At 46.0% G+C, this 26,443-nt stretch overlaps 1 protein-coding gene across 1 annotated transcript in view; it reads left to right on the plus strand.

Moving 5' to 3' along the window:
• LOC115146391 (lysophospholipid acyltransferase 2-like) overlaps positions 1-26,443 on the plus strand; it is an 85,379-nt gene that overhangs the window by 50,074 nt on the left and 8,862 nt on the right. Inside the window, exons 3-11 of the mRNA XM_029688435.2 lie at positions 4,919-4,996; positions 14,765-14,860; positions 17,586-17,641; positions 19,788-19,842; positions 21,824-22,007; positions 23,513-23,705; positions 24,056-24,159; positions 24,273-24,337; positions 24,687-24,819. Coding sequence (XP_029544295.1) covers positions 4,919-4,996; positions 14,765-14,860; positions 17,586-17,641; positions 19,788-19,842; positions 21,824-22,007; positions 23,513-23,705; positions 24,056-24,159; positions 24,273-24,337; positions 24,687-24,819 — 964 coding nt within the window. The remainder of the gene's footprint in view (positions 1-4,918; positions 4,997-14,764; positions 14,861-17,585; positions 17,642-19,787; positions 19,843-21,823; positions 22,008-23,512; positions 23,706-24,055; positions 24,160-24,272; positions 24,338-24,686; positions 24,820-26,443) is intronic.

Consider the following 26,443-nt stretch of genomic DNA (forward strand, 5'->3'; position numbering starts at 1 on the left):
AAATAAGCAACGAGAAACGACACTCCATCATTCCTTTTAATACATGGTCAGTCAATGCGGAAGATTTCAAGGACTTGCAGTCGCAAAAACCATAAAGCGCTATGATGAAACTGGCTCTCATGAGGACCACCACAGGAAAGGAAGACCGAGTTACCTCTGCTGCAGAGGATAAGTTCAGAGTTGGCAGTCTCAGATTACAGCCCAAATAAATGCTTCACAGAGTTCAAGTAACAGACACATCTCAACATCAACTGTTCAGAGGAGACTGCATGAATCAGGCCTTCATGGTCGAATTGCTGCAAAGAAACCACTACTAAAGGAAACCAATAATAAGAAGAGACTTGCTTGGGCCAAGAAACATGAGCGATGGACATTAGACCGGTGGAAATCTGTCTTTTGGTCTGATGAGTACAAAATGTCGATGTTTGGGTCCAACTGCGTTTCTTTGAGATGCAGACTACTGTACGTGAACAGATTATCTCCCCACGTGTGGTTCCCACCGTGAAGCATGGAGGTGTGATGGTGAGAGGAATACTTTGCGGGTGACACTGATTTATTTAGAAATCAAGGCACACTTAATCAGCATGGCTACCACCGCATACTGTTGGAGAAGTAAAAGTAACAGTCCGTATCTGGTGTGGCCACCAGCTGCATTAAATATTGCAGGGCATCTCCTCCTCATGGACTGCACTAGATTTTCCAGTTCTTGCTGTGGCATGTCACCCCACTCTTCCACCAAGGCACCTGCAAGTTCCCAAACATTTCTGGGGTGCATGGCCCTACCCCTCACCCTCTGACCCAACAGGTCCCAGATATGCTCAACAGGATTGAGATCCAGGCTCTTTGCTGGGCATGGCAGAACACTGACATTCCTGTCTTGCAGGAAATCACGCACAGAACGAGCAGTATGGCTGGTGGCATTGTCATGTCAGTATGAGCCTGCAGGAAGGGTACCACATCAGATAGGAGGATGTTTTCTATGTAATGCACAGCGTTGAGATTGCCTGCAATGACAACAAGCTCTGTCCGATGATGCTGTGACACACTGCCCCAGACCTTGACGGACCCTCCACCTTCAAATCGATCCCACTCCAGAGTACAGGCCTTGGTGTTACGCCCATTCCTTCGACGATAAACGCAAATCCGACCATCTACCCTGGTGAGACAAAACCGTGGCTCGTCAGTGAAGAGCACTTTTTGCCAGTCCTGTCTGGTCCTGTGGCGGTGGGTTTGTGCCCATAGGCGTTGTTGTTGCTGGTGAAAACCTGCCTTTACAACAGGCCTACAATACAGTGGGCATCTTTCTTTTATTGTTTTTCAGAGTCGGTAGAAAGGTCTCTTTAGTGTCCTAACTTTTCATAACTGTGACCTTAATTGCCTACCGTCTGTAAGCTGTTAGTGTCTTAACGGCCGTTCCTCAGGTGAATGTTCATTAATTGTTTATGGGTCATTGAACCAGCATATGGGATACAGTGTTTCTTTGAAAGACAGGGTCTTGAAAAGGGGACGTTTCTTCTTTTGCTGAGTGTATTTGGTGGATGAGTAATGCACCGATATAACATTTTTTGTCCGATACCGATATTTTCCTTGCCAAAATAAACGATACTGTTAACTGTACTAGAATGCTTAAAAGTTAAGTAGTTAACACACACATGGACGCAGTTGTTTAAGGCACTGCATCTCAGTTCAAGAGGCGACATTACAGTCCCTGGTTCGAATCCAGGCTTTATCACATCTGGCTGTGATTGGGAGTCCCATAGGGCTGCGCACAATTGGCTCAGCGTCGTCTGAGTTTGGCCGGGATAGGCCGTCATTGTAAATAAGATTTTGTTCTTAACTGACTTGCCTAGTTATATAAAAGTTATACACAGACCAAAAATATTTGTTTGGGGCATTCACATATGTCCCCATTACCAGGAAAACTTCATCAAAACCTATTTCTTTCACTTACTTGCTGTGCTGTTTCGTTGTTCAGTTTCATTCTCAACCATTATTTCTTCACACATGTCAAGCAGTGAAGTTTCAGCTCCGTCTTTCCGTAGCCTCTCTTCGTCGGTGCAAACTGTCACTGTGTCCGTTTCCATCTTGTCCAGCTGTGAATGTAACATTTCACGTAAACCCTGTCTCTTGTCTGCATGGAAGTCGCGGTCCTTGTACCTAGCATGGAAGTAGTGGTCCTTGTACCTAGCATCGAGCATGGAAGTAGCGGTCCTTGTACCTAGCATCGAGCATGGAAGTAGCGGTCCTTGTACATAGCATCGAGCATGGAAGTAGCGGTCCTTGTACATAGCATCGAGCATGGAAGTAGCGGTCCTTGTACCTAGCATCGAGCATGGAAGTAGTGGTCCTTGTACATAGCATCGAGCATGGAAGTAGCGGTCCTTGTACCTAGCATCGAGCATGGAAGTAGTGGTCCTTGTACCTAGCATCGAGCATGGAAGTAGCGGTCCTTGTACATAGCATCGAGCATGGAAGTAGCGGTCCTTGTACCTAGCATCGAGCATGGAAGTAGCGGTCCTTGTACATAGCATCGAGCATGGAAGTAGCGGTCCTTGTACCTAGCATCGAGCATGGAAGTAGCGGTCCTTGTACCTAGCATCGAGCATGGAAGTAGCGGTCCTTGTACCTAGCATCGAGCATGGAAGTAGCGGTCCTTGTACCTAGCATCGAGCATGGAAGTAGCGGTCCTTGTACCTAGCATCGAGCATGGAAGTAGCGGTCCTTGTACCAAGCATTGAGCATGGAAGTAGCGGTCCTTGTACCAAGCATCGAGCATGGAAGTAGCGGTCCTTGTACCAAGCATCGAGCATGGAAGTAGCGGTCCTTGTACCTAGCATCGAGCATGGAAGTAGCGGTCCTTGTACCTAGCATCGAGCATGGACGTAGCGGTCCTTGTACCTAGCATCGAGCATGGAAGTAGCGGTCCTTGTACCTAGCATCGAGCATGGAAGTAGCGGTCCTTGTACCTAGCATCGAGCATGGAAGTAGCGGTCCTTGTACCTAGCATCGAGCATGGAAGTAGCGGTCCTTGTACCTAGCATTGAGCATGGAAGTAGCGGTCCTTGTACCTAGCATTGAGCATGGACGTAGCGGTCCTTGTACCTAGCATCGAGCATGGAAGTAGTGGTCCTTGTACCTAGCATCGAGCATGGAAGTAGCGGTCCTTGTACATAGCATCGAGCATGGAAGTAGCGGTCCTTGTACCTAGCATGGAAGTAGTACCTAGCATGCGGTCCTTGTACCTAACATGGAAGTAGCGGTCCTTGTACCTAGCATGGAAGTAGCGGTCCTTGTACCTAGCATCGAGCATGGAAGTAGTGGTCCTTGTACATAGCATCGAGCATGGAAGTAGCGGTCCTTGTACCTAGCATGGAAGTAGTGGTCCTTGTACCTAGCATCGAGCATGGAAGTAGCGGTCCTTGTACCTAGCATCGAGCATGGAAGTAGCGGTCCTTGTACCTAGCATCGAGCATGGAAGTAGTGGTCCTTGTACATAGCATCGAGCATGGTGGTGACACCGTAAAGAGAATGCAACCTACTCACTTTGTTGAGCAGGTGTTTTAATGCCATGACAGAGGGTATCATGTCTGCTGCAGGCACAGTTGAGCTTATTTCTCCAGTCAGTTGTTTGAATGGAGCTAGCTAGTGTGTTCATGTTCTCAAATGCCATTGAAATGGCAGCAGCGGTATGACAACCAGCACATTCATGAACATGCTATACGACTTCAGTATAAAATCCTTGTTGACCCACTGTGCTGTCAGACTCAGCATGCTCGTGGGGCTGGTATCGCTGGTCCAAATATCAGCCGTGAAGCTAATAGCAGTAACATAGTGTTTACATTTTTTTTTTTTAAGAAAAAGGATTTGACACTATTACTGTGTAACTCCAGTAGGGCAACATCTGAAAAATAGCGCACTTGATAGTGTGCACTGGTGCTCGACCAGTTGGCGAAAGCCAACATCACCCATGGCAGAGAATGGTTGATTGTCAAGGGCAATGAATTCCATTATCTTGGCGCCTTTGAGTTGTCTCGCTGAAAATGTCTTACTCTTTCAAATGACTGCTTGACTTGTTGACTGCTCGATCCACACAGCAAACATTGTGGGCTAGTTCAGGAATGCTCTGTTGCACGTGTAGCGTTACATTTCGCATGGCGTCATTACGTCATTTACCTACGTTGTATAAAGGTACGCATGTCAGCTTTGACATCGGTTGTGCATATCGGTGTTAAACTAGACATCGGCGTCGATGTTGGCATTTTTAGCTAATATCGTCCGGTTCCGATATGCTCCCGCTATATCGTGCTTCCCTACTGTAGATATTTGTCCATCACATTATACCCTCTTTTTTTCCCCCATATCTTTGTGGAGAGTTGGAGTTGCTTCGGTGAAGCACATCTCCAGTGTTGCAGAAGGGACTGAGGATAGCTGTAGGCTAGTTGGAGCCTAGAGGCAGAAACAAAGTAGACGTGTCCTTGAGTACAGCATTGTTTCACTTGGTTATCTGCCCTCAGATCATCCACCAGTCTGTAGATAGAGGGGAGAAAAAGGGCCTTTTGGAATCCTGTCCTCCAGAACACACCTCCTAGCTGTGTGCTTATCATGCGTTCATCATGGGGCTATATCAGACATCAGTGTTCTTTATCCCGAGTTGGACTTTATCAAGATTCAGCCCTTAGGGCCTTCTGTTGTCCTGCACCACTCCTGGCTGAGATGTTGACAGAATACCAGAGAAACCAACACTATCATATGAACAGGTCTGTGTATTATAGTGATAACCACCACAGGAGGTCTCAATGTACTCCATCTTTCTTTGAGACTACCAGCCCTCTTAAATGCCCATGTGACCTGGGGGGGAGAGGAGAGGCGGGGGTGAATGTTAGGTTCTGACCCCTTGTCATTTTCTTTTTCTCAACAGGTACGCCTTACATTTCCTTGTCCAGAGTGGCCTGACCTACAGTATCATGATGTTCGCTGGGCTGGAGCACATGCACAAGTGAGTCATGTTTCTATTCAATGTGAAATAAACTGCTCATTCACTGGCAGCTGTAGTAACAAGTCCAAGATTGTCTGAATCAAGTCTCCAGTGAACACGTGATGCCAACACATGACGTTGTGGCTTTGCATAAGGCATTGCTTTCAGAAAACAAATCAATAACACTCTATACTGACGTAGTCCGTCTTGTCACAAGGCTGATGAATTGAATTGAACTGCAGTGGAAGGTTATTGGCCTTTTTAGAGTGGTGTTCCAGGATGTTTACCCAGCAACCGGAAGGACTTGGCCTTGTGCCCAGCTGTTGCAATTCATCTTTAACATAGGATTTTTGATTAAGTGTAATTTCAATATATATGAGGGAGGAGAATGGCCTTGGTTCACCATGATTGTTTTAGTTCAGGTTGCAGAGCGTTGTTCTGTGGGCGCTGAAGAGCCTAGACTCCTGATGGTGATGGCACTACCCCCTCAGGCGCCCATCTGTGTCCATGCCCCCACCCCTCCCTCCCTCCAAACAGTCTGAGCCATTCAGCCAGCTATCACCCCCCCAGCCATCTTCTGTGGTTATTTTTACTGAAGGGCAAGGCTGTGAGGTCAGGTGTGGAAAGAAGTGAAAGCTCTCTCCTAAGGGAAGGTTTTAAAAAATACCCCAGCTCCAATATCCATCACGATGACCGCAACAGTGCAATAGAGGGTCCTAATTGTAATATGCTCAGTAATTATCCACTCTGTAATTGTGCACTCGCTAACCGTCCACTTTAATCGTATTCAGAGGTGACATTTCAAAACAAACGAAGCCCTCAATTTTTTTTATTTCCTGGTGTTCCAGGTCAGTATTGCTGTGAGGTTCTAGGAAGCTGAGGAATGTGGCGGTCATCCAAGCTGAGCTGAGATTGATTGGACCACACCTCAAAGCAGGGCCTGGTTGTGAAGTTCAGCCTCAGCATTTGCCTTACTCAACCTTTTTGTGGAGTTGGTTGAGCTTTAACTTGGTCACGTGGGTGCTGAGCTTGCAGATGCTTTTGTCTATTAGAACCCACAAACCTTTTGAATAGACTTAGCCCGTCATTTCCATAACAGGTCTTTTTAGAGGTCCGTGAACAGCTTTCCGTATGTGTACAGTTTCATGTATCACTATAGCTTGATTACTATGGCTGAGGTCATACACAGAAATCAACAGAGACCAGCTCTACATTTTCAGCTTTGAAGTCTGCCGTCCTTAGAGTGAAAGTGGTTATGGGGAGTAAATGGCTCAGTGGAGACCACCTATGTGAATGAAATTATAAGGATTTTTCTCAAAAATTAACAGCTTGTGGGAGAACATTTTTAGCTGAGACGGGGGGGGCTGAGGGACATTGTGGCCCCGTCCGACTATACCCTGGGATAGGGCCAACCAGGCAGGATATAACCCCACCCACTTGGCAAAAGCACAGCTCCCACACCACCAGAGGGATATCAAGAGTACATGGCCAACTTACTACCCTGAGACAAGGCTGAGTATAGCCTATGAAGATCTCCCCCACCACAAGCCTGAGGGGGAGCAAGACCGGGCAGGAAGATGAATGAAGGGGTTAGAGTGTAGGGACGGCAGGTAGCCTAGTGGTTAGTGTGTAGGGACGGCAGGTAGCCTAGTGGTTAGAGTGTAGGGACGGCAGGTAGCCTAGTGGTTAGAGTGTAGGGGCGGCAGGTAGCCTAGTGGTTAGAGTGTAGGGGCGGCAGGTAGCCTAGTGGTTAGAGTTAGAGTGTAGGGGCGGCAGGTAGCCTAGTGGTTAGAGTGTAGGGGCGGCAGGTAGCCTAGTGGTTAGAGTGTAGGGGCGGCAGGTAGCCTAGTGGTTAGAGTGTAGGGGCGGCAGGTAGCCTAGTGGTTAGAGTGTAGGGGCGGCAGGTAGCCTAGTGGTTAGAGTGTAGGGGCGGCAGGTAGCCTAGTGGTTAGAGTGTAGGGGCGGCAGGTAGCCTAGTGGTTAGAGTGTAGGGGCGGCAGGTAGCCTAGTGGTTAGAGTGTAGGGGCGGCAGGTAGCCTAGTGGTTAGAGTGTAGGGGCGGCAGGTAGCCTGGTGGTTAGAGTGTAGGGGCGGCAGGTAGCGTGCCTAGTGGTTAGGTGTAGGGGCGGCAGGTAGCCTAGTGGTTAGAGTGTAGGGGCGTAGCCTAGTGGTTAGAGTGGGGGGCGGCAGGTAGCCTAGTGGTTAGAGTGCCTAGTGGTTAGCGTGTAGGGGCGGCAGGTAGCCTAGTGGTTAGAGTGTAGGGGCGGCAGGTAGCCTAGTGGTTAGAGTGTAGGGGCGGCAGGTAGCCTAGTGGTTAGCGTGTAGGGGCGGCAGGTAGCCTAGTGGTTAGAGTGTAGGGGCGGCAGGTAGCCTAGTGGTTAGCGCGTAGGGGCGGCAGGTAGCCTAGTGGTTAGCGCGTAGGGGCGGCAGGTAGCCTAGTGGTTAGCGCATTGGGCCGGTAACCGAAAGGTTGCGAGATCGAATCCCCGCACTGACAAGGTAGTTAACCCACTGTTCCCCTGTAGGCCGTCATTGTAAATAAGAATTTGTTCTTAACTGACTTGCCTAGTTAAATAAATAAAAAATCCATAAATAAATAGAGAACGTCAGTGACTCAACCCACTCAAGTCGAGTATAGGGAACGAAGCCTGGCAAGACGTGATGCACCCTTGTTAGGGCTGGCATTTCTCTATCTTTCTCAACATCTTAAGTGTTTGCTTCAGGGCTGAGAGGAGTGGTAACGCAAAGTCTGCTTGATTAAAAGAGATTGGCAAAATTAGAAGTAGCTAAAGATGGGGTGAGAGGAGAGGAGACTGAGTTCAGGAGGATAGACAAGGTTATAGTTTTTCTAATAAAGTATGTAGAGATAATAGACTGCATTATTTACAATATCAAATCTCTCTCCTACTCCTCAATCGCTCTCCTCAGTCATCCCTCCCTCCATCTCTCTCTGCTTACTCATCCCTTCCTCCTTCATATCGGTCTCCCTCTCCACGTCCATCCTGCTGCCTTTGTCCAGACACCTCACCAGGCAGATTAGAATGGAATTTCCTGGGAAGCATTAAACCCAGTGGAGGCTGGTGCTAGAAATGCTAGCAAGCCCCACGAGAGCAAATCCATCTCCTGTAGACTTCAAATGGAGCAGAACAAACATGCATATACAACCGTCCCCAATCCCCTGACTGCACTTCATCTGAAAACCACCTTGTTAGTGGAGTAGCCTAGCCCCTCAATGTGCAAAGTACAACACTATTTTCAACTATTGTCATATACATATAGTTATGGCCATTGTTTAACAAGCATTTCACTACACCCGCAATAACTTCTGCTAAGTATGTGACCAATGAAATTTGATAGAAATGCCATGGTGTCAATGACTGTTTTGGTGAAGGAAGAAGTCAACTGCATGTGGGTATTGTGATTCACACACACTCTGTTTAGTTCTAGGCTACACACATTGACTTGTCATTCAGTTGCTGTTGCGACAGCAGAGCTATTTTCTCCTGGGTAATGTTCAACTTGTCTGTTCATTCACCTGTTGAATGTGCCTGGAGAAAGGTTGGGGAATGTTCTAGAGAGGTTGTCCTCCGCTCTCTCTGCCTGTTATAACACACTGACTTGTGGAAGGGGAGGTGGCATACCGTTTGTGTGAATGTACTTTGCATTTATTTTTTGCTGAGGATTGACATATATTTAATGAATCCCAAAAACTGTTTTGCTGATAATACTTTGTCTATAACTCGAAACGTTGTATATGCAGAAAGTCTGGCGCGCTACTGATTCCAACCTCCATTCAGATAACAGACTTTGAAATGGAGAACCTGACAATAGAGGGAGTATAAGCGATCGAGAGGGAGAGGTGACAAAGCGAGTGAAGGACACTGTGATAGAGTGCCCACATGAAAGGCTGTGTTATTCATACCATGTTGCTATTGAAGCCTGAACCACCATCCCTTTGTGTGGCAAGGCCTGTGAAAGAAATGACATAACCAACCTACCTGCTGCCTGGCAGGCAACAGAAAAAGGCACATTTTCCCACACATGGGTATATTATGCACTCTGCAGCAAATTGCCCTGATTTCTGTCCTATTATATTAGGGTAATTGGAGGGGTTATGAGGCGTGATTAATCGTGGGTCGGGGCATCGGGAGGCGGCGGAGGTCCAGGCAAGGTACCGCACTGCTCGGGAATGCTAAGTGCTTTGGGCCAAGGCTCGCTGCCAGCTCATTGGCTGGAAACACGAGCAACAGGTTGGCTTTTTGTTCCCTGCCGTTTGAAATGTCACTGATAAAAGCGTCACCTCCGAGACATGTCTGCCCTGTGACTGAGTGGACAGTTGGCTGGTTCTGCAGTTGGATGCGTCGCATGGCAACTTGACTATGACTCTGATCTTGCAAAGGTTCCTCAGGAGAGCAACACAAACAGGGGTAATGGGAGTGGCCCCATTGCAGATGGGTGGAGTTTTTGTATTCAGTGATGATCGTTTGAAGTACATAGGCCAAGACGTAGGCTAATACAGTAAATGCTAAATAAGCCCAATAGTCTTTAGAAACTCCCATCTTGGAGCTGCTGGAATGAAGTAAGCCCATTGATTCAGCATTGATTTGTTCCTCTCGCTCTTCGGGCCGTGGGCCACTTCAATCTGGCCTGGTGATGTTTAATGCTGCGCTGGGCTGGCACGGAGCCCTGCATTCCCCCTTGGACCTGAAACTTAACAATAAACCTGAATGATAATATGATAACACTGACCCTTACTACACCAAACCTAAACACGCGATGGTATCCGCCATTAGCCTAACCATAAACGGACTAAACATGAGCACAGCACTGATGATGCAGTGACAGTTCCCATAACCTTAACACTATCCCAAATCTGACCACAAAACACCAATCTTCAATACCCCACCTGTCCATAAAACCTTACACCAAATATGTAACAAACAATATACCTCAACACAAACTCTAACTCTACTGTCGATGGTTAAAAGGTCCCACTCAGGCTAGCTGTCAGTATGATTGAGTTGTGACGTGAGGGGTTACACCGTCCTCAGCTGACACATCCAATCAGTCACTGTCTCCTGTCCTATGTGTCACAGTGTAGGACGATTCAGGCCAGAGTTTTGTATTTAAGAACCAACTTTTTTATTTTGTATTTTTTTTCATCCAGGATGCGTTTCCGTATGGTGTACGAATGTACTTGTGTGTGACTGCGTGTGTGCTCTGGTCCGCGTGTTTGTTCGTGTCATTCAGGGTCATTTTAGTTGGTATAGTTTTATATATATGTGTGAGGAGTGTCAAGCATCAAATATTTTTTACGCTCTCATGCATAGAGAGATGAATACATAGAGTAGCATGTGGTCACAGATGTGGCATAGTGGTCACAGATGTGGCATAGAGTAGCATGTGGTCACAGATATGTGGGCAGATGTTGGCAGCCTGACAGATGAGAGCTTGTGATTCTCACTCAAACTCATTAATGCCACTGTGTGCTTATGTGAGTGTGTAGTCAGAATTCCTGTATTTATTCACCTCTAGTGCTTTTCATTATCTTGCTGCTTGTCTTTTGCCGCTTATCTGGGCCTCCCAGGGGGTTAAGTCGTCAAGTTGTCCCGTCTGAGGCCGTCCCTCAGTGGGGGGGCAGTCTACTTTAGACCCACACTTCAGTTACTGCAAATTACACCAGGAAGAGAGTCCCGTATGGGCCTTCTGTAAATACACTGTCTGTTAACACATTCTTATTTACAATGATGGTTTAGGAACAGTGGGTTAACTGCCGCTCTAACCACTAGGCTACATGTTGCTCATTTCCTGTTAGTGTAATACTGCTGCTACTGTGTCAGTAATATAACATCCCATGAATTATAAAAAATAGAAATTGACAAATAGGATTTATAGTTTTGTCAGAACTGAAAATGGTTGGATAGGACAGTAAAGGATGCTTCATGGTGATATCAGTTTCAGGTGTTAGTCATGTCTGCCTGTCTTTGAGGGCTTATTTAGGGAGTGACGGTAGGATGGCTTTGTCTTCTGGGGGTGTTTCCAATTGACTGCCTTTTGATATTAAGGGAGCTCGGAGGATTCAGACTTCTGTGAGGACAATGGTAGTATCCTCAACTTCTCACTCTCCCATGCAAGGAAATACATTAGTGTCCACTGTTCAGACCAGGCTGCCCTGCCACCCTCTCACCAGGCTGCCCTGCCACCCTCTCACCAGGCTGCCCTGCCACCCTCTCACCAGGCTGCCCTGCCACCCTCTCACCAGACTGCCCTGCCACCCTCTCACCAGGCTGCCCTGCCACCCTCTCACCAGGCTGCCCTGCCACCCTCTCACCAGGCTGCCCTGCCACCCTTTCACCAGGCTGCCCTGCCACCCTTTCACCAGGCTGCCCTGCCACCCTTTCACCAGGCTGCCCTGCCACCCTCTCACCAGGCTGCCCTGCCACCCTCTCACCAGGCTGCCCTGCCACACTCTCACCAGGCTGCCCTGCCACCCTCTCACCAGGCTGCCCTGCCACCCTCTCACCAGGCTGCCCTGCCACCCTCTCACCAGGCTGCCCTGCCACCCTCTCACCAGGCTGCCATGCCACTCTCTCACCAGGCTGCCATGCCACCCTCTCACCAGGCTGCCATGCCAAGTGAGAGCACACAGCGCTGAGATGCCCATTGTGCCCACTGCCTGTTCTTGCCACTCCCCCTCTTATAACACCAATAACCATGAGCCTGGCTTGGAATCTCAATATAATGCTCACCTTTGGGGTCGACGCGCACGCACACACGTAGCTGTTTAATGTCCTGTGGGATTAACACTGGCATTTGTTTCTATTTCTCAGCAAATGTTTGTAACCCCTTTCAGCTCATTGTTTCCATTTGGTTGATCTGAAACATTGTGATAAATAAATAGAGTTCCTCTAATATCTACATTACATACTTGGCATGGAAGCACTGCGTTTGACTTGGCGTAGCTGGTTGATTTTAAACTAGTCCTGATTTAGTGCTCATCTCAAGTACAATGGCAGTCTGGTTTTCATAAGGGAGAAGCAAAAGGCGTAATGCTCGCTCAACATGTAAAAACTCATTGTAATATTTAAGCAAAGTTTTAAAAAAGCTTGATGTTTTGGCCACCATTGCCCTTCATCATGAAATGCATTCAATTCATATAGACACTTAGGCTTGATCCTATTCCATAGCACCATGGCCATGTAACCATGGATGACCATCTTACTGAATCTAAGATGCAAACAAACCACCAGCGTTCTCCCTCGTCTCCAACAAAGACTAGTTGATTTGCCTGACTGCCTTTATGATGTCCAAGATCCCTTCCGTTGAGGAGAACAAGATGGACGCTACAGCTAGCTGAGTCTTTATGATGTCCAAGATCCCTTCCGTTGAGGAGAACAAGATGGACGCTACAGCTAGCTGAGTCTTTATGATGTCCAAGATCCCTTCCGTTGAGGAGAACAAGATGGACGCTACAGCTAGCTGAGTCTTTATGTCCTAGATCCCTTCCGTTGAGGAGAACAAGATGGACGCTACAGCTAGCGGAGTCTTTATGATGTCCAAGATCCCTTCCGTTGAGGAGAACAAGATGGACGCTACAGCTAGCTGAGTCTTTATGATGTCCAAGATCCATTCCCTTGAGGAGAACAAGATGGATGATGCAGCTAGCTGAATCAGCGTTTGCTTTGTACCAGCTCTCAGTACTCACTCACTCCACATACAGTGGCAAGAAAAGGTATGCGAACCCTTTGGAAATACCTCGATTTCCGCATGAATTGGTCATAAAATTTGATCTGATTTTCATCTTTTTCACAACAATAGACAGTTTTCTTAAACTAACACACACACTTATACGCTTCCATGTCTATTGATCAGACCTGCACAGAATGTTTAAATTATGTATTCAATATAGACAAAAATACAATTTGTGTGTTATTAGTTTAAGCACACTGTGTTTGTCTATTGTTGTGACTTAGATGAAGATCAAATTTGATCTGATGACTAATTTATGTAGAAATCCAGGTAATTCCAAAGGGTTCACATACTTTTGTGTGTGTGTGTCCCAATGGATGTGTTCAACGTGATAGATGGCTAGTGTGGATAATTAAAAAAATGACAAAAAAGGAGACAACGTGGAGATAAGGAATAACAAAATATATTTATTTAACTAACTGTGTGTGTGTGATCAATAGTGTAAGTGAGTGGTGACGTGCATAAATGTGATGAGGGGTGTTGAAAGGTGCCAACGCAAACAAGCACAAATTCCACAAGCTCTTGCTGCGGGCGATTCGCTGATCCACCTCTACGCAGACGACACCATTCTGTATACTTCTGGCCCTTCCTTGGACACTGTGCTATCTAACCTCCAAACGAGCTTCAATGCCATACAACACTCCTTCCGTGGCCTCCAACTGCTCTTAAACGCTAGTAAAACCAAATGCATGCTTTTCAACCGTTCGCTGCCTGCACCCGCATGCCCGACTAGCATCACCACCCTGGATGGTTCCGACCTAGAATATGTGGACATCTATAAGTACCTAGGTGTCTGGCTAGACTGTAAACTCTCCTTCCAGACTCATCAAACATCTCCCATCTAAAATCAAATCTAGAGTCTGCTTTCTATTCCGCAACAAAGCCTCCTTCACTCACGCCGCCAAACTTACCCTAGTAAAACTGACTATCCTACCGATCCTCGACTTCGGCGACATCATCTACAAAATAGCTTCCAATACTCAGCAAACTGGATGCAGTTTATCACACTGCCATCCGTTTTGTTACTAAAGCACCTTATACCACCCACCACTGCGACCTGTATGCTCTAGTCGGCTGGCCCTCGCTACATATTCGTCGCCAGACCCACTGGCTCCAGGTCATCTACAAGTCCATGCTAGGTAAAGCTCCGCCTTATCTCAGTTCACTGGTCACGATGGCAACACCCATCCGTAGCACGCACTCCAGCAGGTGTATCTCATTGATCATCCCTAAAGCCAACACCTCATTTGGCCGCCTTCCAGTTCTCTGCTGCCTGTGACTGGAACGAATTGCAAAAATCGCTGAAGTTGGAGACTTTTATCTCCCTCACCAACTTTAAACATTTGCTATCTGAGCAGCTAACCGATCGCTGCAGCTGTACATAGTCCATCGGGAAATAGCCCACCCAATTTACCTACCTCATCCCCATACTGTTTTTATTTATTTACTTTTCTGCTCTTTTGCACATCAGTATCTACCTGCTCATGACCATCTATTAATCACTCCAGTGTTAATCTGCTAAATTGTAATTATTCGCCTACCTCCTCATGCCTTTTGCACACAATGTATATAGACTCTTTTTTTCTTCTTGTTTCCACTGTGTTATTGACTTGTTTATTGTTTACTCCATGTGTAACTCTGTGTTGTTGTCTGTTCACACTGCTATGCTTTATCTTGGCCAGGTCGCAGTTGTAAATGAGAACTTGTTCTCAACTAGCTTACCTGATTAAATAAAGGTGAAAAAAATAAAATAATAAAACAACCGAAATCTGTGTCTGCATGGAGAGAGTCTCCTCAATGAATGGGAAAGAGGTGAATTCATCCTGGGACACACCCGGGGCCAGGTGTGTCCCATTTCGCTGACGATCCTCCCGGCTCCGCCCACCAACATCCTATTAAGGAAAACAAGAGCAAAGAGAGAGAATTCGTCAGACAGAGTGGGAGGGTCGTCACACTACCTAGTATGAAATAATATATTGGGAATATATGCTAGTATAGACATTGGAAAGTGACTAACCTTGTCTCTCCTCTCTCTCTACAGGTTGTGCTTCATTGTGGCTCTGGGCTACCTCAGTTTCTGCCAGGTCACCCGGGTTTACGTGTTTGACTATGGCATGTACTCTGCAGACTTCACCGGGTAACGTCTGGGTGTTGTGTTGACTGTCAATGACATTCATTTGCATGTATGAATCAATCAGGGAGAAGAGAGAGGAGAATTCCAGCAGACATGACAGTCCTCGAGAATTGGAGTCGAATGCCCCTGCACTTTTACTATCCAAATATTGTTAGTACCACATTAACCAGCTGTGGAGTAAATAAGTCCAGCAACTACAATGCACTTAACTGTAATGTACATTGGGGTGCATTGATCAAGACTTCAGTTCCTCCTCCTCCTGGGTTGCTGGTGAACCAGACTACCAAACACGTGTGCTAGGGCAGGGGGTGGCCAGTTGCTAAGCAACCCCAGTAGGAGAGCCACAGCATCACAAGTGCAGACCTCCCTCTTTGCCTCTTTGATTATCATCAAGTTATACCTAATAGACTCTTTTGTATTTTCTCCCTGGGTTAGATGGTCAGGGCACAATCTATTCCATGCAATATAGTAATCTGCTACCAACTTTAACCTGCTCCCAACCTGCTACCTACTTTAACCTGCTACCTACTATAACCTGCTACAACCTGCTACCTACTTTAACCTGCTACAACCTGCTACCTACTTTAACCTGCTACACCCTGCTACCTACTTTAACCTGCTACAACCTGCTACAACCTGCTACCTACTTTAACCTGCTACCTACTTTAACCTGCTACCTGCTACAACCTGCTACCTACTTTAACCTGCTACCTACTTTAACCTGCTACCTGCTACAACCTGCTACCTACTATAACCTGCTACAACCTGCTACCTACTTTAACCTGCTACACCCTGCTACCTACTTTAACCTGCTACACCCTGCTACCTACTTTAACCTGCTACCTGCTACAACCTGCTACCTGCTACAACCTGCTACCTACTTTAACCTGCTACACCCTGCTACCTACTTTAACCTGCTACACCTTGCTACCTGCTACAACCTGCTACCTTCTACAACCTTCTACAACCTGCTACCTTCTACAACCTGCTACCTACTTTAACCTGCTACCTGCTACACCCTGCTACCTACTTTAACCTGCTACACCCTGCTACAACCTGCTACCTGCTACAACCTGCTACACCATGCTACCTACTTTAACCTGCTACAACCTGCTACCTACTTTAACCTGCTACCTACTATAACCTGCTACACCCTGCTACCTACTTTAACCTGCTACCTACTTTAACCTGCTACAACCTGCTACCTACTTTAACCTGCTACCTACTTTACCCTGCTACCTACTTTAACCTGCTACAACCTGCTACCTACTTTAACCTGCTACCTACTTTACCCTGCTACCTACTTTAACCTACTACCTAATTAACCTGCTACCTACTTTAACCTGCTACCTACTTTAACCTGCTACAACCTGCTACCTACTTTAACCTGCTACAACCTGCTACCTACTTTAACCTGCTACAACCTGCTACCTACTTTAACCTGCTACCTACCTACTTTAACCTGCTACCTACTATAACCTGCTACCTACTTTACCCTGCTACCTACTATAACCTGCTACCTACTTTAACCTGCTACAACCTGCTACCTACTATAACCTGCTACACCCTGCTACCTACTTTACCCTGCTACCTGCTACACCCTGCTACCTACTTTAACCTGCTACACCCTGCTACCTACTTTAACCTGCTACCTACTATAACCTGCTACACCCTGCTACCTACTTTACCCTGCTACCTGCTACAACCTGCTACCTACTTTAACCTGCTACACCCTGCTACCTACTTTAACCTGCTACACCCTGCTACCTACTTTACCCTGCTACCTACTTTAACCTGCTACACCCTGCTACCTACTTTACCCTGCTACCTACTATAACCTGCTACACCCTGCTACCTACTTTAACCTGCTACCTACTTTAACCTGCTACATCCTGCTACCTACTTTAACCTGCTACCTACTTTAACCTGCTACAACCTGCTACCTACTTCAACCTGCTACTTCAACCTGCTACCTACTTTAACCTGCTACATCATGCTACCTACTTTAACCTGCTACAACATGCTACCTACTTTAACCTGGGGTGTTGTATCATTTTGAACAACTGATTTTCTGTGCAACCTACAGCTAATGAATACTCTCATTTTAATAAGGATAGTCTTTAAGATTTCAACCCACAGTTCTCCTGTCATATGGTATTATGTACCTGACACTGTCCTGTTGTCTTCAGTGCGTATAGAAACCGACCTAACAGATGTTGCTGATAGCAGCAGGAAGAAGGTCATCCGTTACCAGGATATGGTTATGTGTGTTCGCTACGGTCGTACTCCCAGTGCTTTCACTGAATGATGGTCAATTAAGCAATAAGGCCCGAGGGGGTGTGGTATATGGTCGATACCACGGCTAAGGGCTGTTCTTATGCACAACGCAACGTGCAGTGCCTGGATACATCCCTTAATTGTTGTATATTGGCCATATACTACAACCCCCAGTGGTACTTTAATGCTATTATAAACTGGTTACCAACGTAATTAGAGCAATAAAAATGTTTTGTCAAACCTGTGGTATACTGATATAACACTGCTGTCAGCCAATCAGCTTTCAGGGCTCGAACCACCCAGTTTGTAATGAATAATATATCCCTGATGGAGATGGGATGTTAATATATTATGTAATGAGAAGAAGTTAGCTACAGTGTAGGTGAGCTGAAGCAGTCAGGGATGATGTGATTGGTTACTCTCCTCTCTTCTCCTGTGTTCTCTCCTATAGGCCAATGATGGTCATCACTCAGAAGATCACCAGCCTTGCATTTGAGATACACGACGGTGAGACGTGTGTGTTTGTCTCTCTGTAGCTAAGGAACTCTGTCATCGTGGTGATGGAACATGTCATTGTTAAGGCTGTCATGACAGTTGCCTGGGAGGTGAAAACAGCAGAGGGAGACAATAACACCGTGGTTTTATGAACTGCTCTCAATGTCCTCTTTTCCAGCCAGCTAAAGCTACAACTAGCATGGGAAGTCAGGAACTCTACCACGTTCTATGCATAGTGAGAGAGATCTGCGGTCCCCTTTTTAACAAAAACAGAAACACGACAAGAGGGGATATGAACATCAAATTGTATTATTGGTTTCAGCTGCTAGGCCTTTTTCGTAGGCAAGTGTTTTCGGCGGGGTTTCTGTAGAAGCACTTTGACATCTGCTGATGTAAAGGGCTTTATAAATACAGTTGATTGATGTGTTTGGCACCTTGCAGACAATATATAGTCCCCCTTTATATCCTGTTCGTCTGGTTTTATTCCTTTTGAATTGAAAAACAAGCAACATATTACCATGTCAACTAGTGGTCTCAATAAATACCTCTGTGGACAGATTGCATAATAAGGTAATTGGTGCTCCAGTGCTTGTATGGTGAGGCCGTTTGACAGTGGAGTCAGTTGAGGGGGCAGGGGTGGCATTGTGAACACGTGTAACGAGAACGGTTCTGTTCCTCTGTACACCTTTTCCTTTCCCCTAAACCAAATCATCCATAATGTCAGATAATGTGTGTATCAAATCCCTGTTTATTCGTCACATACACAGTTTATAGCAGGTATAAATGGTGCAGCGAAATGCTTACTTGTAAGCTCCCTCAGCAGTGCAGTACAACGTGTGTGTGTGTGTGGGATTACATAGCTGTTGTCCTTTTGAAGTTTTGTAAAGTAGACCGCCAGTGTTAGATGTCCAGAAGCAGTCAAAAGGCCACGGTAACTAATTAAGGGATTAGTTGGGATGTCACATTAAGAGCTACATGTTCTTCTGTAGAGGGAAACATGTCATGTATTACGTGACCTAAGTGTAATCACTGGGAAAAAGTGTACACCCAAGTAAAATGGAAAGATGAGTAACATTTAAAATTATGAAATTAGACAGTGCCCATTTTCCAATTCATTTGGGATTGGCCAGATCTACTCAACATATGTTGTGTGAAGTCATCTCCACATTTGACCTCTTTTGAGGTCTGAAAACGTCTGAAACGTCTGTTATATTTTGGAGAGAAATATATCCCTTTTAATGTTTGCTGGAAGTCCCATGCTGCCCCACAGATGGAAAACAGTGTTTAATTAGCATGGTAATGAGATTATGTAATAAGCCCCTCCTTCTCCCTGTCCTCCGCTGACTCCGGGCTTCATTATCACTGGGTCGGTCACCCACGACCCCTGACCCTGCCTATCACCACAGGAATGGCCTTTGACCTCTGTTTTGACTGGCCATTAGGCCACACAGCCCTTGGGGCCACTGGGAAAGTGTCAGTTATTGCTGTTGAATAGTATGTTTGTTCCGGTCTGCAGCATTCATATGAAAAAGGAAGAGTTTGTGTCTGCTTTTCTGTGTCTCATGAAGTGCACAACGTACTGGAAGCATAGCCTGTTATGGTGTAACCTCATGCAATGACATGTTGACTGAACTGTAGGCTCTCACTTCTAGAGCCGACTGACATGGAAGAGGATAGCTGCTGAGACTAGACCTAGTTGTCAACGGCGGTGTAGGCCTGTGTGACAGTGTCCTAGTGTGTGCTCGTACAGGCCTTAATGGTTGCGTGTGTGTTTTTGGTGTGTGCAGCTGTGTGGTCGGCATGATTTACTGTGGCTGTGTGTTCGGTGCATTGGAGGTTGATAAGGAGTTGAATCTGGTTATCAGCTGAATGACAGTCTGGTAAACAGAGTATTACGCCCGTCTCTTCCTCTGCCTCTCACTACTGCAAGCAGCTCTGACTGAGGTAGATGGCGTCAACTCAATATTAGGATGGTGTTTTTTGTTCGGCACATTTTTCTTAGAATTTAAATGCACACACTTCTTACTTTCTCTGGATATCTGTGTGCATTCATGACAGTCCCAGGTTATTGCATAATGTATTAGGAGTTGAATGTATTTTTAGGGTGGATGGGGATGTCTTGGATATAGTCATGTGACCAGACTCTCTGTTCCCATAGGTTTGGCGAGGAAGGAGGAGCAGCTGACCCCCAGTCAGAGATGCCTAGCTGTAAGGTATGTGACCCAGGTATGCTGTTATTCTCCCAGCTGGACTAGAGACACTTCTACTGCCATACTAAAGGTATTACTGTGGGACGTGGTCACTGGGAAAGCCTCCATGGTAGCCGCTAGCTAGTACTCATGTCACATGTATAGTTTCTGTTGTTCATTTCTTGTTCCTCTCTTTTCTTGGTTCTCTCTCAATCTCCTTCTCCTTCCCTGTCTTTCTTTCCCTCTCTTTCCCATTGTGTCAAACATGGATATATTTTGTTCTACTGCGATTTGATAATGATATGAACACAAAGAAAGATTGTGTAGGTACCCTGTAAAATGTAGGCCCCAACTGGACAATTGCTTCTAAAGAGGACGAGAGGATGGAAATTATTGCCTCTGGAGGAATCTTATTCCATTTTCTTCCCATTAAATTACCGAGAACAGAATGTTCCTGGTATCAACAACAATTAGAGCGATTTATTATGAATTAATCACACCAGTGCTCCTCTCACAGTCTGTGAAAGTGGCTGTGAAGGAGTTTATATCCTGCTCCAAAGGGTTCCCAGGGGTTGCATGGCAACCGCACGTATATCAAGTGTCATGTGACCAGGGTAGTCAGAAAGAAGCTGGCAGTGACCAAGGAGTGGAGCGCCAACCTACCTTGTGAAAGGAATTTAATTTAACTTTGTGAGATTTTTTGTTTGTTGTTGAATTGCCACAGTTACAAATATGTTATAGGTATATCAGCAGATTACAATATAACAGCTCAACTACAATTGAACCTAGCCAACCCCTTGGCCAAAGGAAAGAAATGTGACATTAGCTGCTCATTGTGACTTAGCTGCTCACTTTGAGAGAAACTCCAGGGCAGCGAGACATTAGCAATCAGTGTGTTCTCCTGACCTTGCAGTACCTCCACCATCATACTCAACAGATTGCACTTGGCAGGGAAAGACTGCACTCCCTCCCTCCAAAGTGCCACACAGATGTAAATGCTGTAACAAAGCCTCTATACAAATCGGCTCCTCACAAGCCTCCATTCCAGACATTTTCGTTAACTTTTTTTGCATCTGCCTGAATTCACAACAATTTGTCCTCTGAGGGAAGAGTATATGAGTATATACTAGGTACTATTAGTTAATTTTGGTATACTGTAAACGAATGGTATCCTATCAGTTGAGTGTGCTAGCGCTTCACTTGTCTATTGGAAGTTGATGCTGTTGCTATGCAACTTCTTGCTAGCTTGTTATCATAACAAATGACCAGTAGTATGACATCCAGGAATTTTTGGCATACTGACTAGATCCATACTATCACCAATAAGCATACTACATACTCAAATTACGTCACAAGTAGTACAGTTAGTATGTGTTTTGGAATACAGCTCAGGTCTCTACTCTTGTTGCTCTACTTGGGTGGCCATTCAGTATTTTTATTTAATATTTTATTTAACTAGGCAAGTCAGTTAAGAACAAATTATTGTAAAGCACCCCCTGGCCAAACCCTCTCCTAACCCGGACGACACTGGGCCAATCGTGCGCCGCTCTCTGGGACTCCTGATCACGGCCAGTTGTGATACAGCCCGGGATCAAACCCTGGTCCGTAGTGATGCCTCTAGCGCTGCGATGCAGTGCCTCAGACTGCTGCGCCACTCGGGAAGCCCAAAATTACTAGTAGAATTAGTGTGGCAATGCTAGCATGCTACAACAAAAGTGCTAACTCATGGGCTACGTGTTCCTAATCTAGGGTCAAGGCTGTGTAGGGGTAATGTAGCCCTACTTACTGTGCTAACAGGCACATGGATAGGAATGAGACGAGGGTCAAGTTATATGTAAGGTATGTTAGAGTTTTTAGTTACATCTCTATTGTGCTCAGAGAACGGGATGCAGTATGTCCATGTTTTTTAGCATGACTCAATAGAGACGCTCCTCGGCTTGATCCTCTAGTTGCTAACAGCAGCATCTGTCTCACATCTCTTTCTGGTCTTGTCCTCTTCCCCCAGGAGGATGCCCAATCTGCTGGAGTACCTGAGCTACAACTGTAACTTCATGGGCATCCTGGCAGGGCCCACCTGCTCCTACAATGACTACATGGCCTTCATCGAGGGCACGGCCTACCAGCCTCGCCACCTGGAGAGCAATGGAAAAGAGAACGGGAAGTACAAGCACACAGAGCCCTCTCCCAAGGTACCACACTGCCTGTCTCTCATTGTTAGACTGGTCAGGAGTAACTTAGAGTAGAATTATTGGCTGATTCCTCATGAAACTAGAACAAAGAAGGACCATGATTTTGGGTATTTGCTACTTTTATGATATAATTTATAACCATTACCAACAGAGTGAGTGTGAAAATGAGTGGAGAGCTTGGGACTACAGAGTTCTATCCTCAAAAAGATGATTCAGAGATAATTGGCTTTAAAGTTCACTGGTTTGAATGGTGTCAGCAATTTTTCTTGGTACTTAAGGGGTGGGCGTGGTGGGGTCATGGCCATGTGTATGTACTGTGTGTATGTACTGTGTTCAGACCCTTTGACTTTTTCAACATTTGTTACAGCCTTATTATAAAATGGATTCAATTGTTGTTTTCACCCATCAATCTATACACAATGGCCCCATAATGACAAAACAAAAATGGGTTTTTAGATTTTTTTGCAAAAAATAAATGAAATATCACATTTGCACAAGTATTCAAACCCAATTAACTTGAAGCGATTACAGCCTCAAGTCTTCTTGGGTATGTCTATACAAGCTTGGCACACCTGTATTTGGGGAGTTTCTCCCATTCTTCTCTGCAGATCCTCTCAAGCTCTGTCAGGTTGGATGGGGAGTGTTTCTGCACAGCTATTTTCAGGTCTCTCCAGAGATGTTCAATTGGGCTCATGTCCGGGCTCTGGCTGGGCTACTTAACGACATTCTGAGACTTGTCCCAAAGCCACTCCTGCGTTGTCTTGGCAGTATGCTTAGGGTCGTTGTCCTGTTGGAAGGTAAACCTTCGCCCCAATCTGATGTCCTGAGCGCTCTGGAGCACGTTTTCATCAAGGATCTCTCTGTACTTTGCGCTGTTCAACTTTCCCTCGATTTGTGACACTTGGCTTTCAGGCCATTGAGCTACTCTTGAACAGAGCTGCACCCTGCTTTTTCTTTGTCTCTTCAAAACACAAAAGCTGCAACACAACACGTCCTATATTTACCGCTGTCAAATAGCTCCTGCTGTTGTACACAATGACATAGGCCTATACCTGTTTCTGAAGCTTCTTGCAAAACACAAAGCTAATATTTCAGACGTTAGTTGACCTTTATTTAACTAGGCAAGTCATTTAAGAACAAATTCTTATTTACAATGACTGCCTAACCCAGACGACGCTGGGCGACTTGTGCGCTTCCCTATGGGACTCCCAATCACGGCCGGTTGTGATAAAGCATGGAATCGAACCAGGGTCTGTAGTGACGCCTCTAGCACTGAGATGCAGTGCCTTAGACCGCTTTTTTTTGTTCTATCGACTTCAGGAGTTCACATCTTCACATATTGAAAACATTTGCTAAACTACAAATGGACTTAGGCAATTACCTTTTGGTAACCCTAGCCTGCAGTTGTAATGCATTATTGGTTATAATGCTTCGTAAGACTCATAAACATGTATGACCTCCTTATAAGGTCTTATAATCATCTCATATCTGTTTTCCCCCCACAGAATGACATTATCTCCAAACTTTGTACCTGTGCCATCTCCCTGGCCATCTTCCTGTCCGTGTCTAAGCTCTGTCCGGTGGAGCGCTCCATCGACGACAAGTTCGTGGCCTCTACCCCCTTCATCCTCCAGGTCCTCTACCTGTACCTCTCCATGTTGGCCACCCGGCCCAAGTACTACTTCATTTGGACCCTGTGTGAGTGCACTTTAGTATTATTCATGTGACTAAATCTGAAGTAAAAAAAAAAAAATGCATATATAAAGTATTTTGAATTTGAAGGCTGCTGGGGGAGAATGTGGTTGCTGGCCACACCTTATAACAAATCAGGGTGATATTGGCTCTGATAGTGGCCTTTCTAAACTCACATAAAAGTTGGGCTACTTGTGGTGTTACACTGCCCTCTAGTGTCAAGGTGGAGAACTCACTGTATCCCAGCCTACTATCATCTAACAGAATGGTCTTCTTGACGGTAAGGGATGTTGTTATTCTGTCTTGGCCACTGACATTCTGCCTGGTAACCTTTGTTGTGGTTTCCAATTGAACAGCTGATGCCATCAACAACGCTGCAGGCTTTGGCTTCAACGGCTACAATAAAGATGGCACCCCAAGATGGGACCTGATATCAAACTTGAGAATACTGGACATTGAGGTTAGGCTCTGCCTTTTTAAAATTTTATTATTCACATTTTCACTAGTAGTGTAGGTTAGTGTTCCCTCGTTTGGCTACATTCACTACTAGAACAGCACCATCTCTCTTTTCAGTTTGCCACCAGTTTCAAGATGTTCCTCGACAACTGGAATATCCAGACAGCACTATGGCTCAAAAGGTAATAGCGTCATAGTACAGAGTAATCTGGTTCATCTTACTACAGTAGTCATGTAGATAGTCCAATCTACATGATTGTATATTGTAGATATACTATCACAGATAGTAGGCCTATATATCAGTAGTCATGCTGATAGTATACAACAAATCTGCACTGGTCTGCTAGCGCTGCCATTATCTCTGCACAGAACACATCTCTACACAAATTGGGATGCTAATGCTATAGTTTGCATAAGCTAGTGTGCTAATGCTGAATCTGTGTCATGTGCACTCAGGCTGAGATGCCAGTATTGTGATTAGCATTAGCTGGTATGCTAATACTTTACCTGTACCATGTCTGTTCTGTACAGGGTGTGCTATGAGCGCTGTCCCATCAACCCCACGGCGGCCACCTTCCTACTGTCGGCCATGTGGCACGGAGTGTACCCCGGGTACTACCTCACCTTCCTCACCGGCATCAGTATGACCATGGCAGCACGGGCAGTGAGTACACAGTCAACACAGCTGGTGTTACCGACCAGGAATCAAACCAACTCAAAATATGCATTAGCCCTCTGAGCTAAAGCCTAGGTGTTAACTGGCAGCTAACACAAGTCCTCAAGTTTCAGGCAAAGTTACAAAATCACATCATTGATGTCTTTAGCTGGTGTTGCCCCATCTCATTTGTCAATGCATGTGTCAGTCACCACTAGACCTTGGAGTACCCCTGTGATATAGTAGAAGTGAAGTGGTGGACTGGGAGGATATTTATGTGAAGACCACTGGGAAACTTAGCTGTGACCCTGTTCTGATTTTTTTTAAAGGAGGATTGGGTACTGGCCGCTAGGATTTAAAGCACATACCCCTTAGCACGGGTGGATGAGTGTGTGTGGGTGGGTGGGGGCTCAGTCTGTTTACACATGGGCAATAGTGAGCAAGGATGTGTGTAGCAGTATGATAGAGACAGGGTGATGGACAGGGTGTGTGTAGCAGTATGATAGAGACAGGGTGTGTGTAGCAGTATGATAGAGACAGGGTGTGTGTAGCAGTATGATAGAGACAGGGTGTGTGTAGCAGTATGATAGAGACAGGGTGTGTAGCAGTATGATAGAGACAGGGTGTGTGTAGCAGTATGATAGGGACAGGGTGTGTGTAGCAGTATGATAGGGACAGGGTGTGTGTAGCAGTATGATAGGGACAGGGTGTGTGTAGCAGTATGATAGGGACAGGGTGTGTGTAGCAGTATGATAGGGACAGGGTGTGTGTAGCAGTATGATAGGGACAGGGTGTGTGTGTGTAGCAGTATGATAGGGACAGGGTGTGTGTAGCAGTATGATAGGGACAGGGTGTGGAGCAGGATAGGGACAGGGTGTGTGTAGCAGTATGATAGGGACAGGGTGTGTGTAGCAGTATGATAGGGACAGGGTGTGTGTAGCAGTATGATAGGGACAGGGTGTGTGTAGCAGTATGATAGGGACAGGGTGTGTGTAGCAGTATGATAGGGACAGGGTGTGTGTATGATAGGGACAGTATGATAGGGACAGGGTGTGTGTAGCAGTATGATAGGGACAGGGTGTGTGTAGCAGTATGATAGGGACAGGGTGTGTGTAGCAGTATGATAGGGACAGGGTGTGTGTAGCAGTATGATAGGGACAGGGTGTGTGTAGCAGTATGATAGGGACAGGGTGTGTGTAGCAGTATGATAGGGACAGGGTGTGTGTAGCAGTATGATAGGGACAGGGTGTGTGTAGCAGTATGATAGGGACAGGGTGTGTAGCAGTATGATAGGGACAGGGTGTGTGTGTAGCAGTATGATAGGGACAGGGTGTGTGTAGCAGTATGATAGGGACAGGGTGTGTGTAGCAGTATGATAGGGACAGGGTGTGTGTGGGTGTGTGTAGCAGTATGATAGGGACAGGGTGTGTGTAGCAGTATGATAGAGACAGGGTGTGTGTAGCAGTATGATAGAGACAGGGTGTGTGTAGCAGTATGATAGGGACAGGGTGTGTGTGTGTAGCAGTATGATAGGGACAGGGTGTGTGTAGCAGTATGATAGGGACAGGGTGTGTGTAGCAGTATGATAGGGACAGGGTGTGTGTAGCAGTATGATAGGGACAGGGTGTGTGTA

This window comes from Oncorhynchus nerka, linkage group LG18 (genome assembly GCF_034236695.1).
Source record: "Oncorhynchus nerka isolate Pitt River linkage group LG18, Oner_Uvic_2.0, whole genome shotgun sequence".
Lineage (NCBI taxonomy): Eukaryota > Metazoa > Chordata > Actinopteri > Salmoniformes > Salmonidae > Oncorhynchus > Oncorhynchus nerka.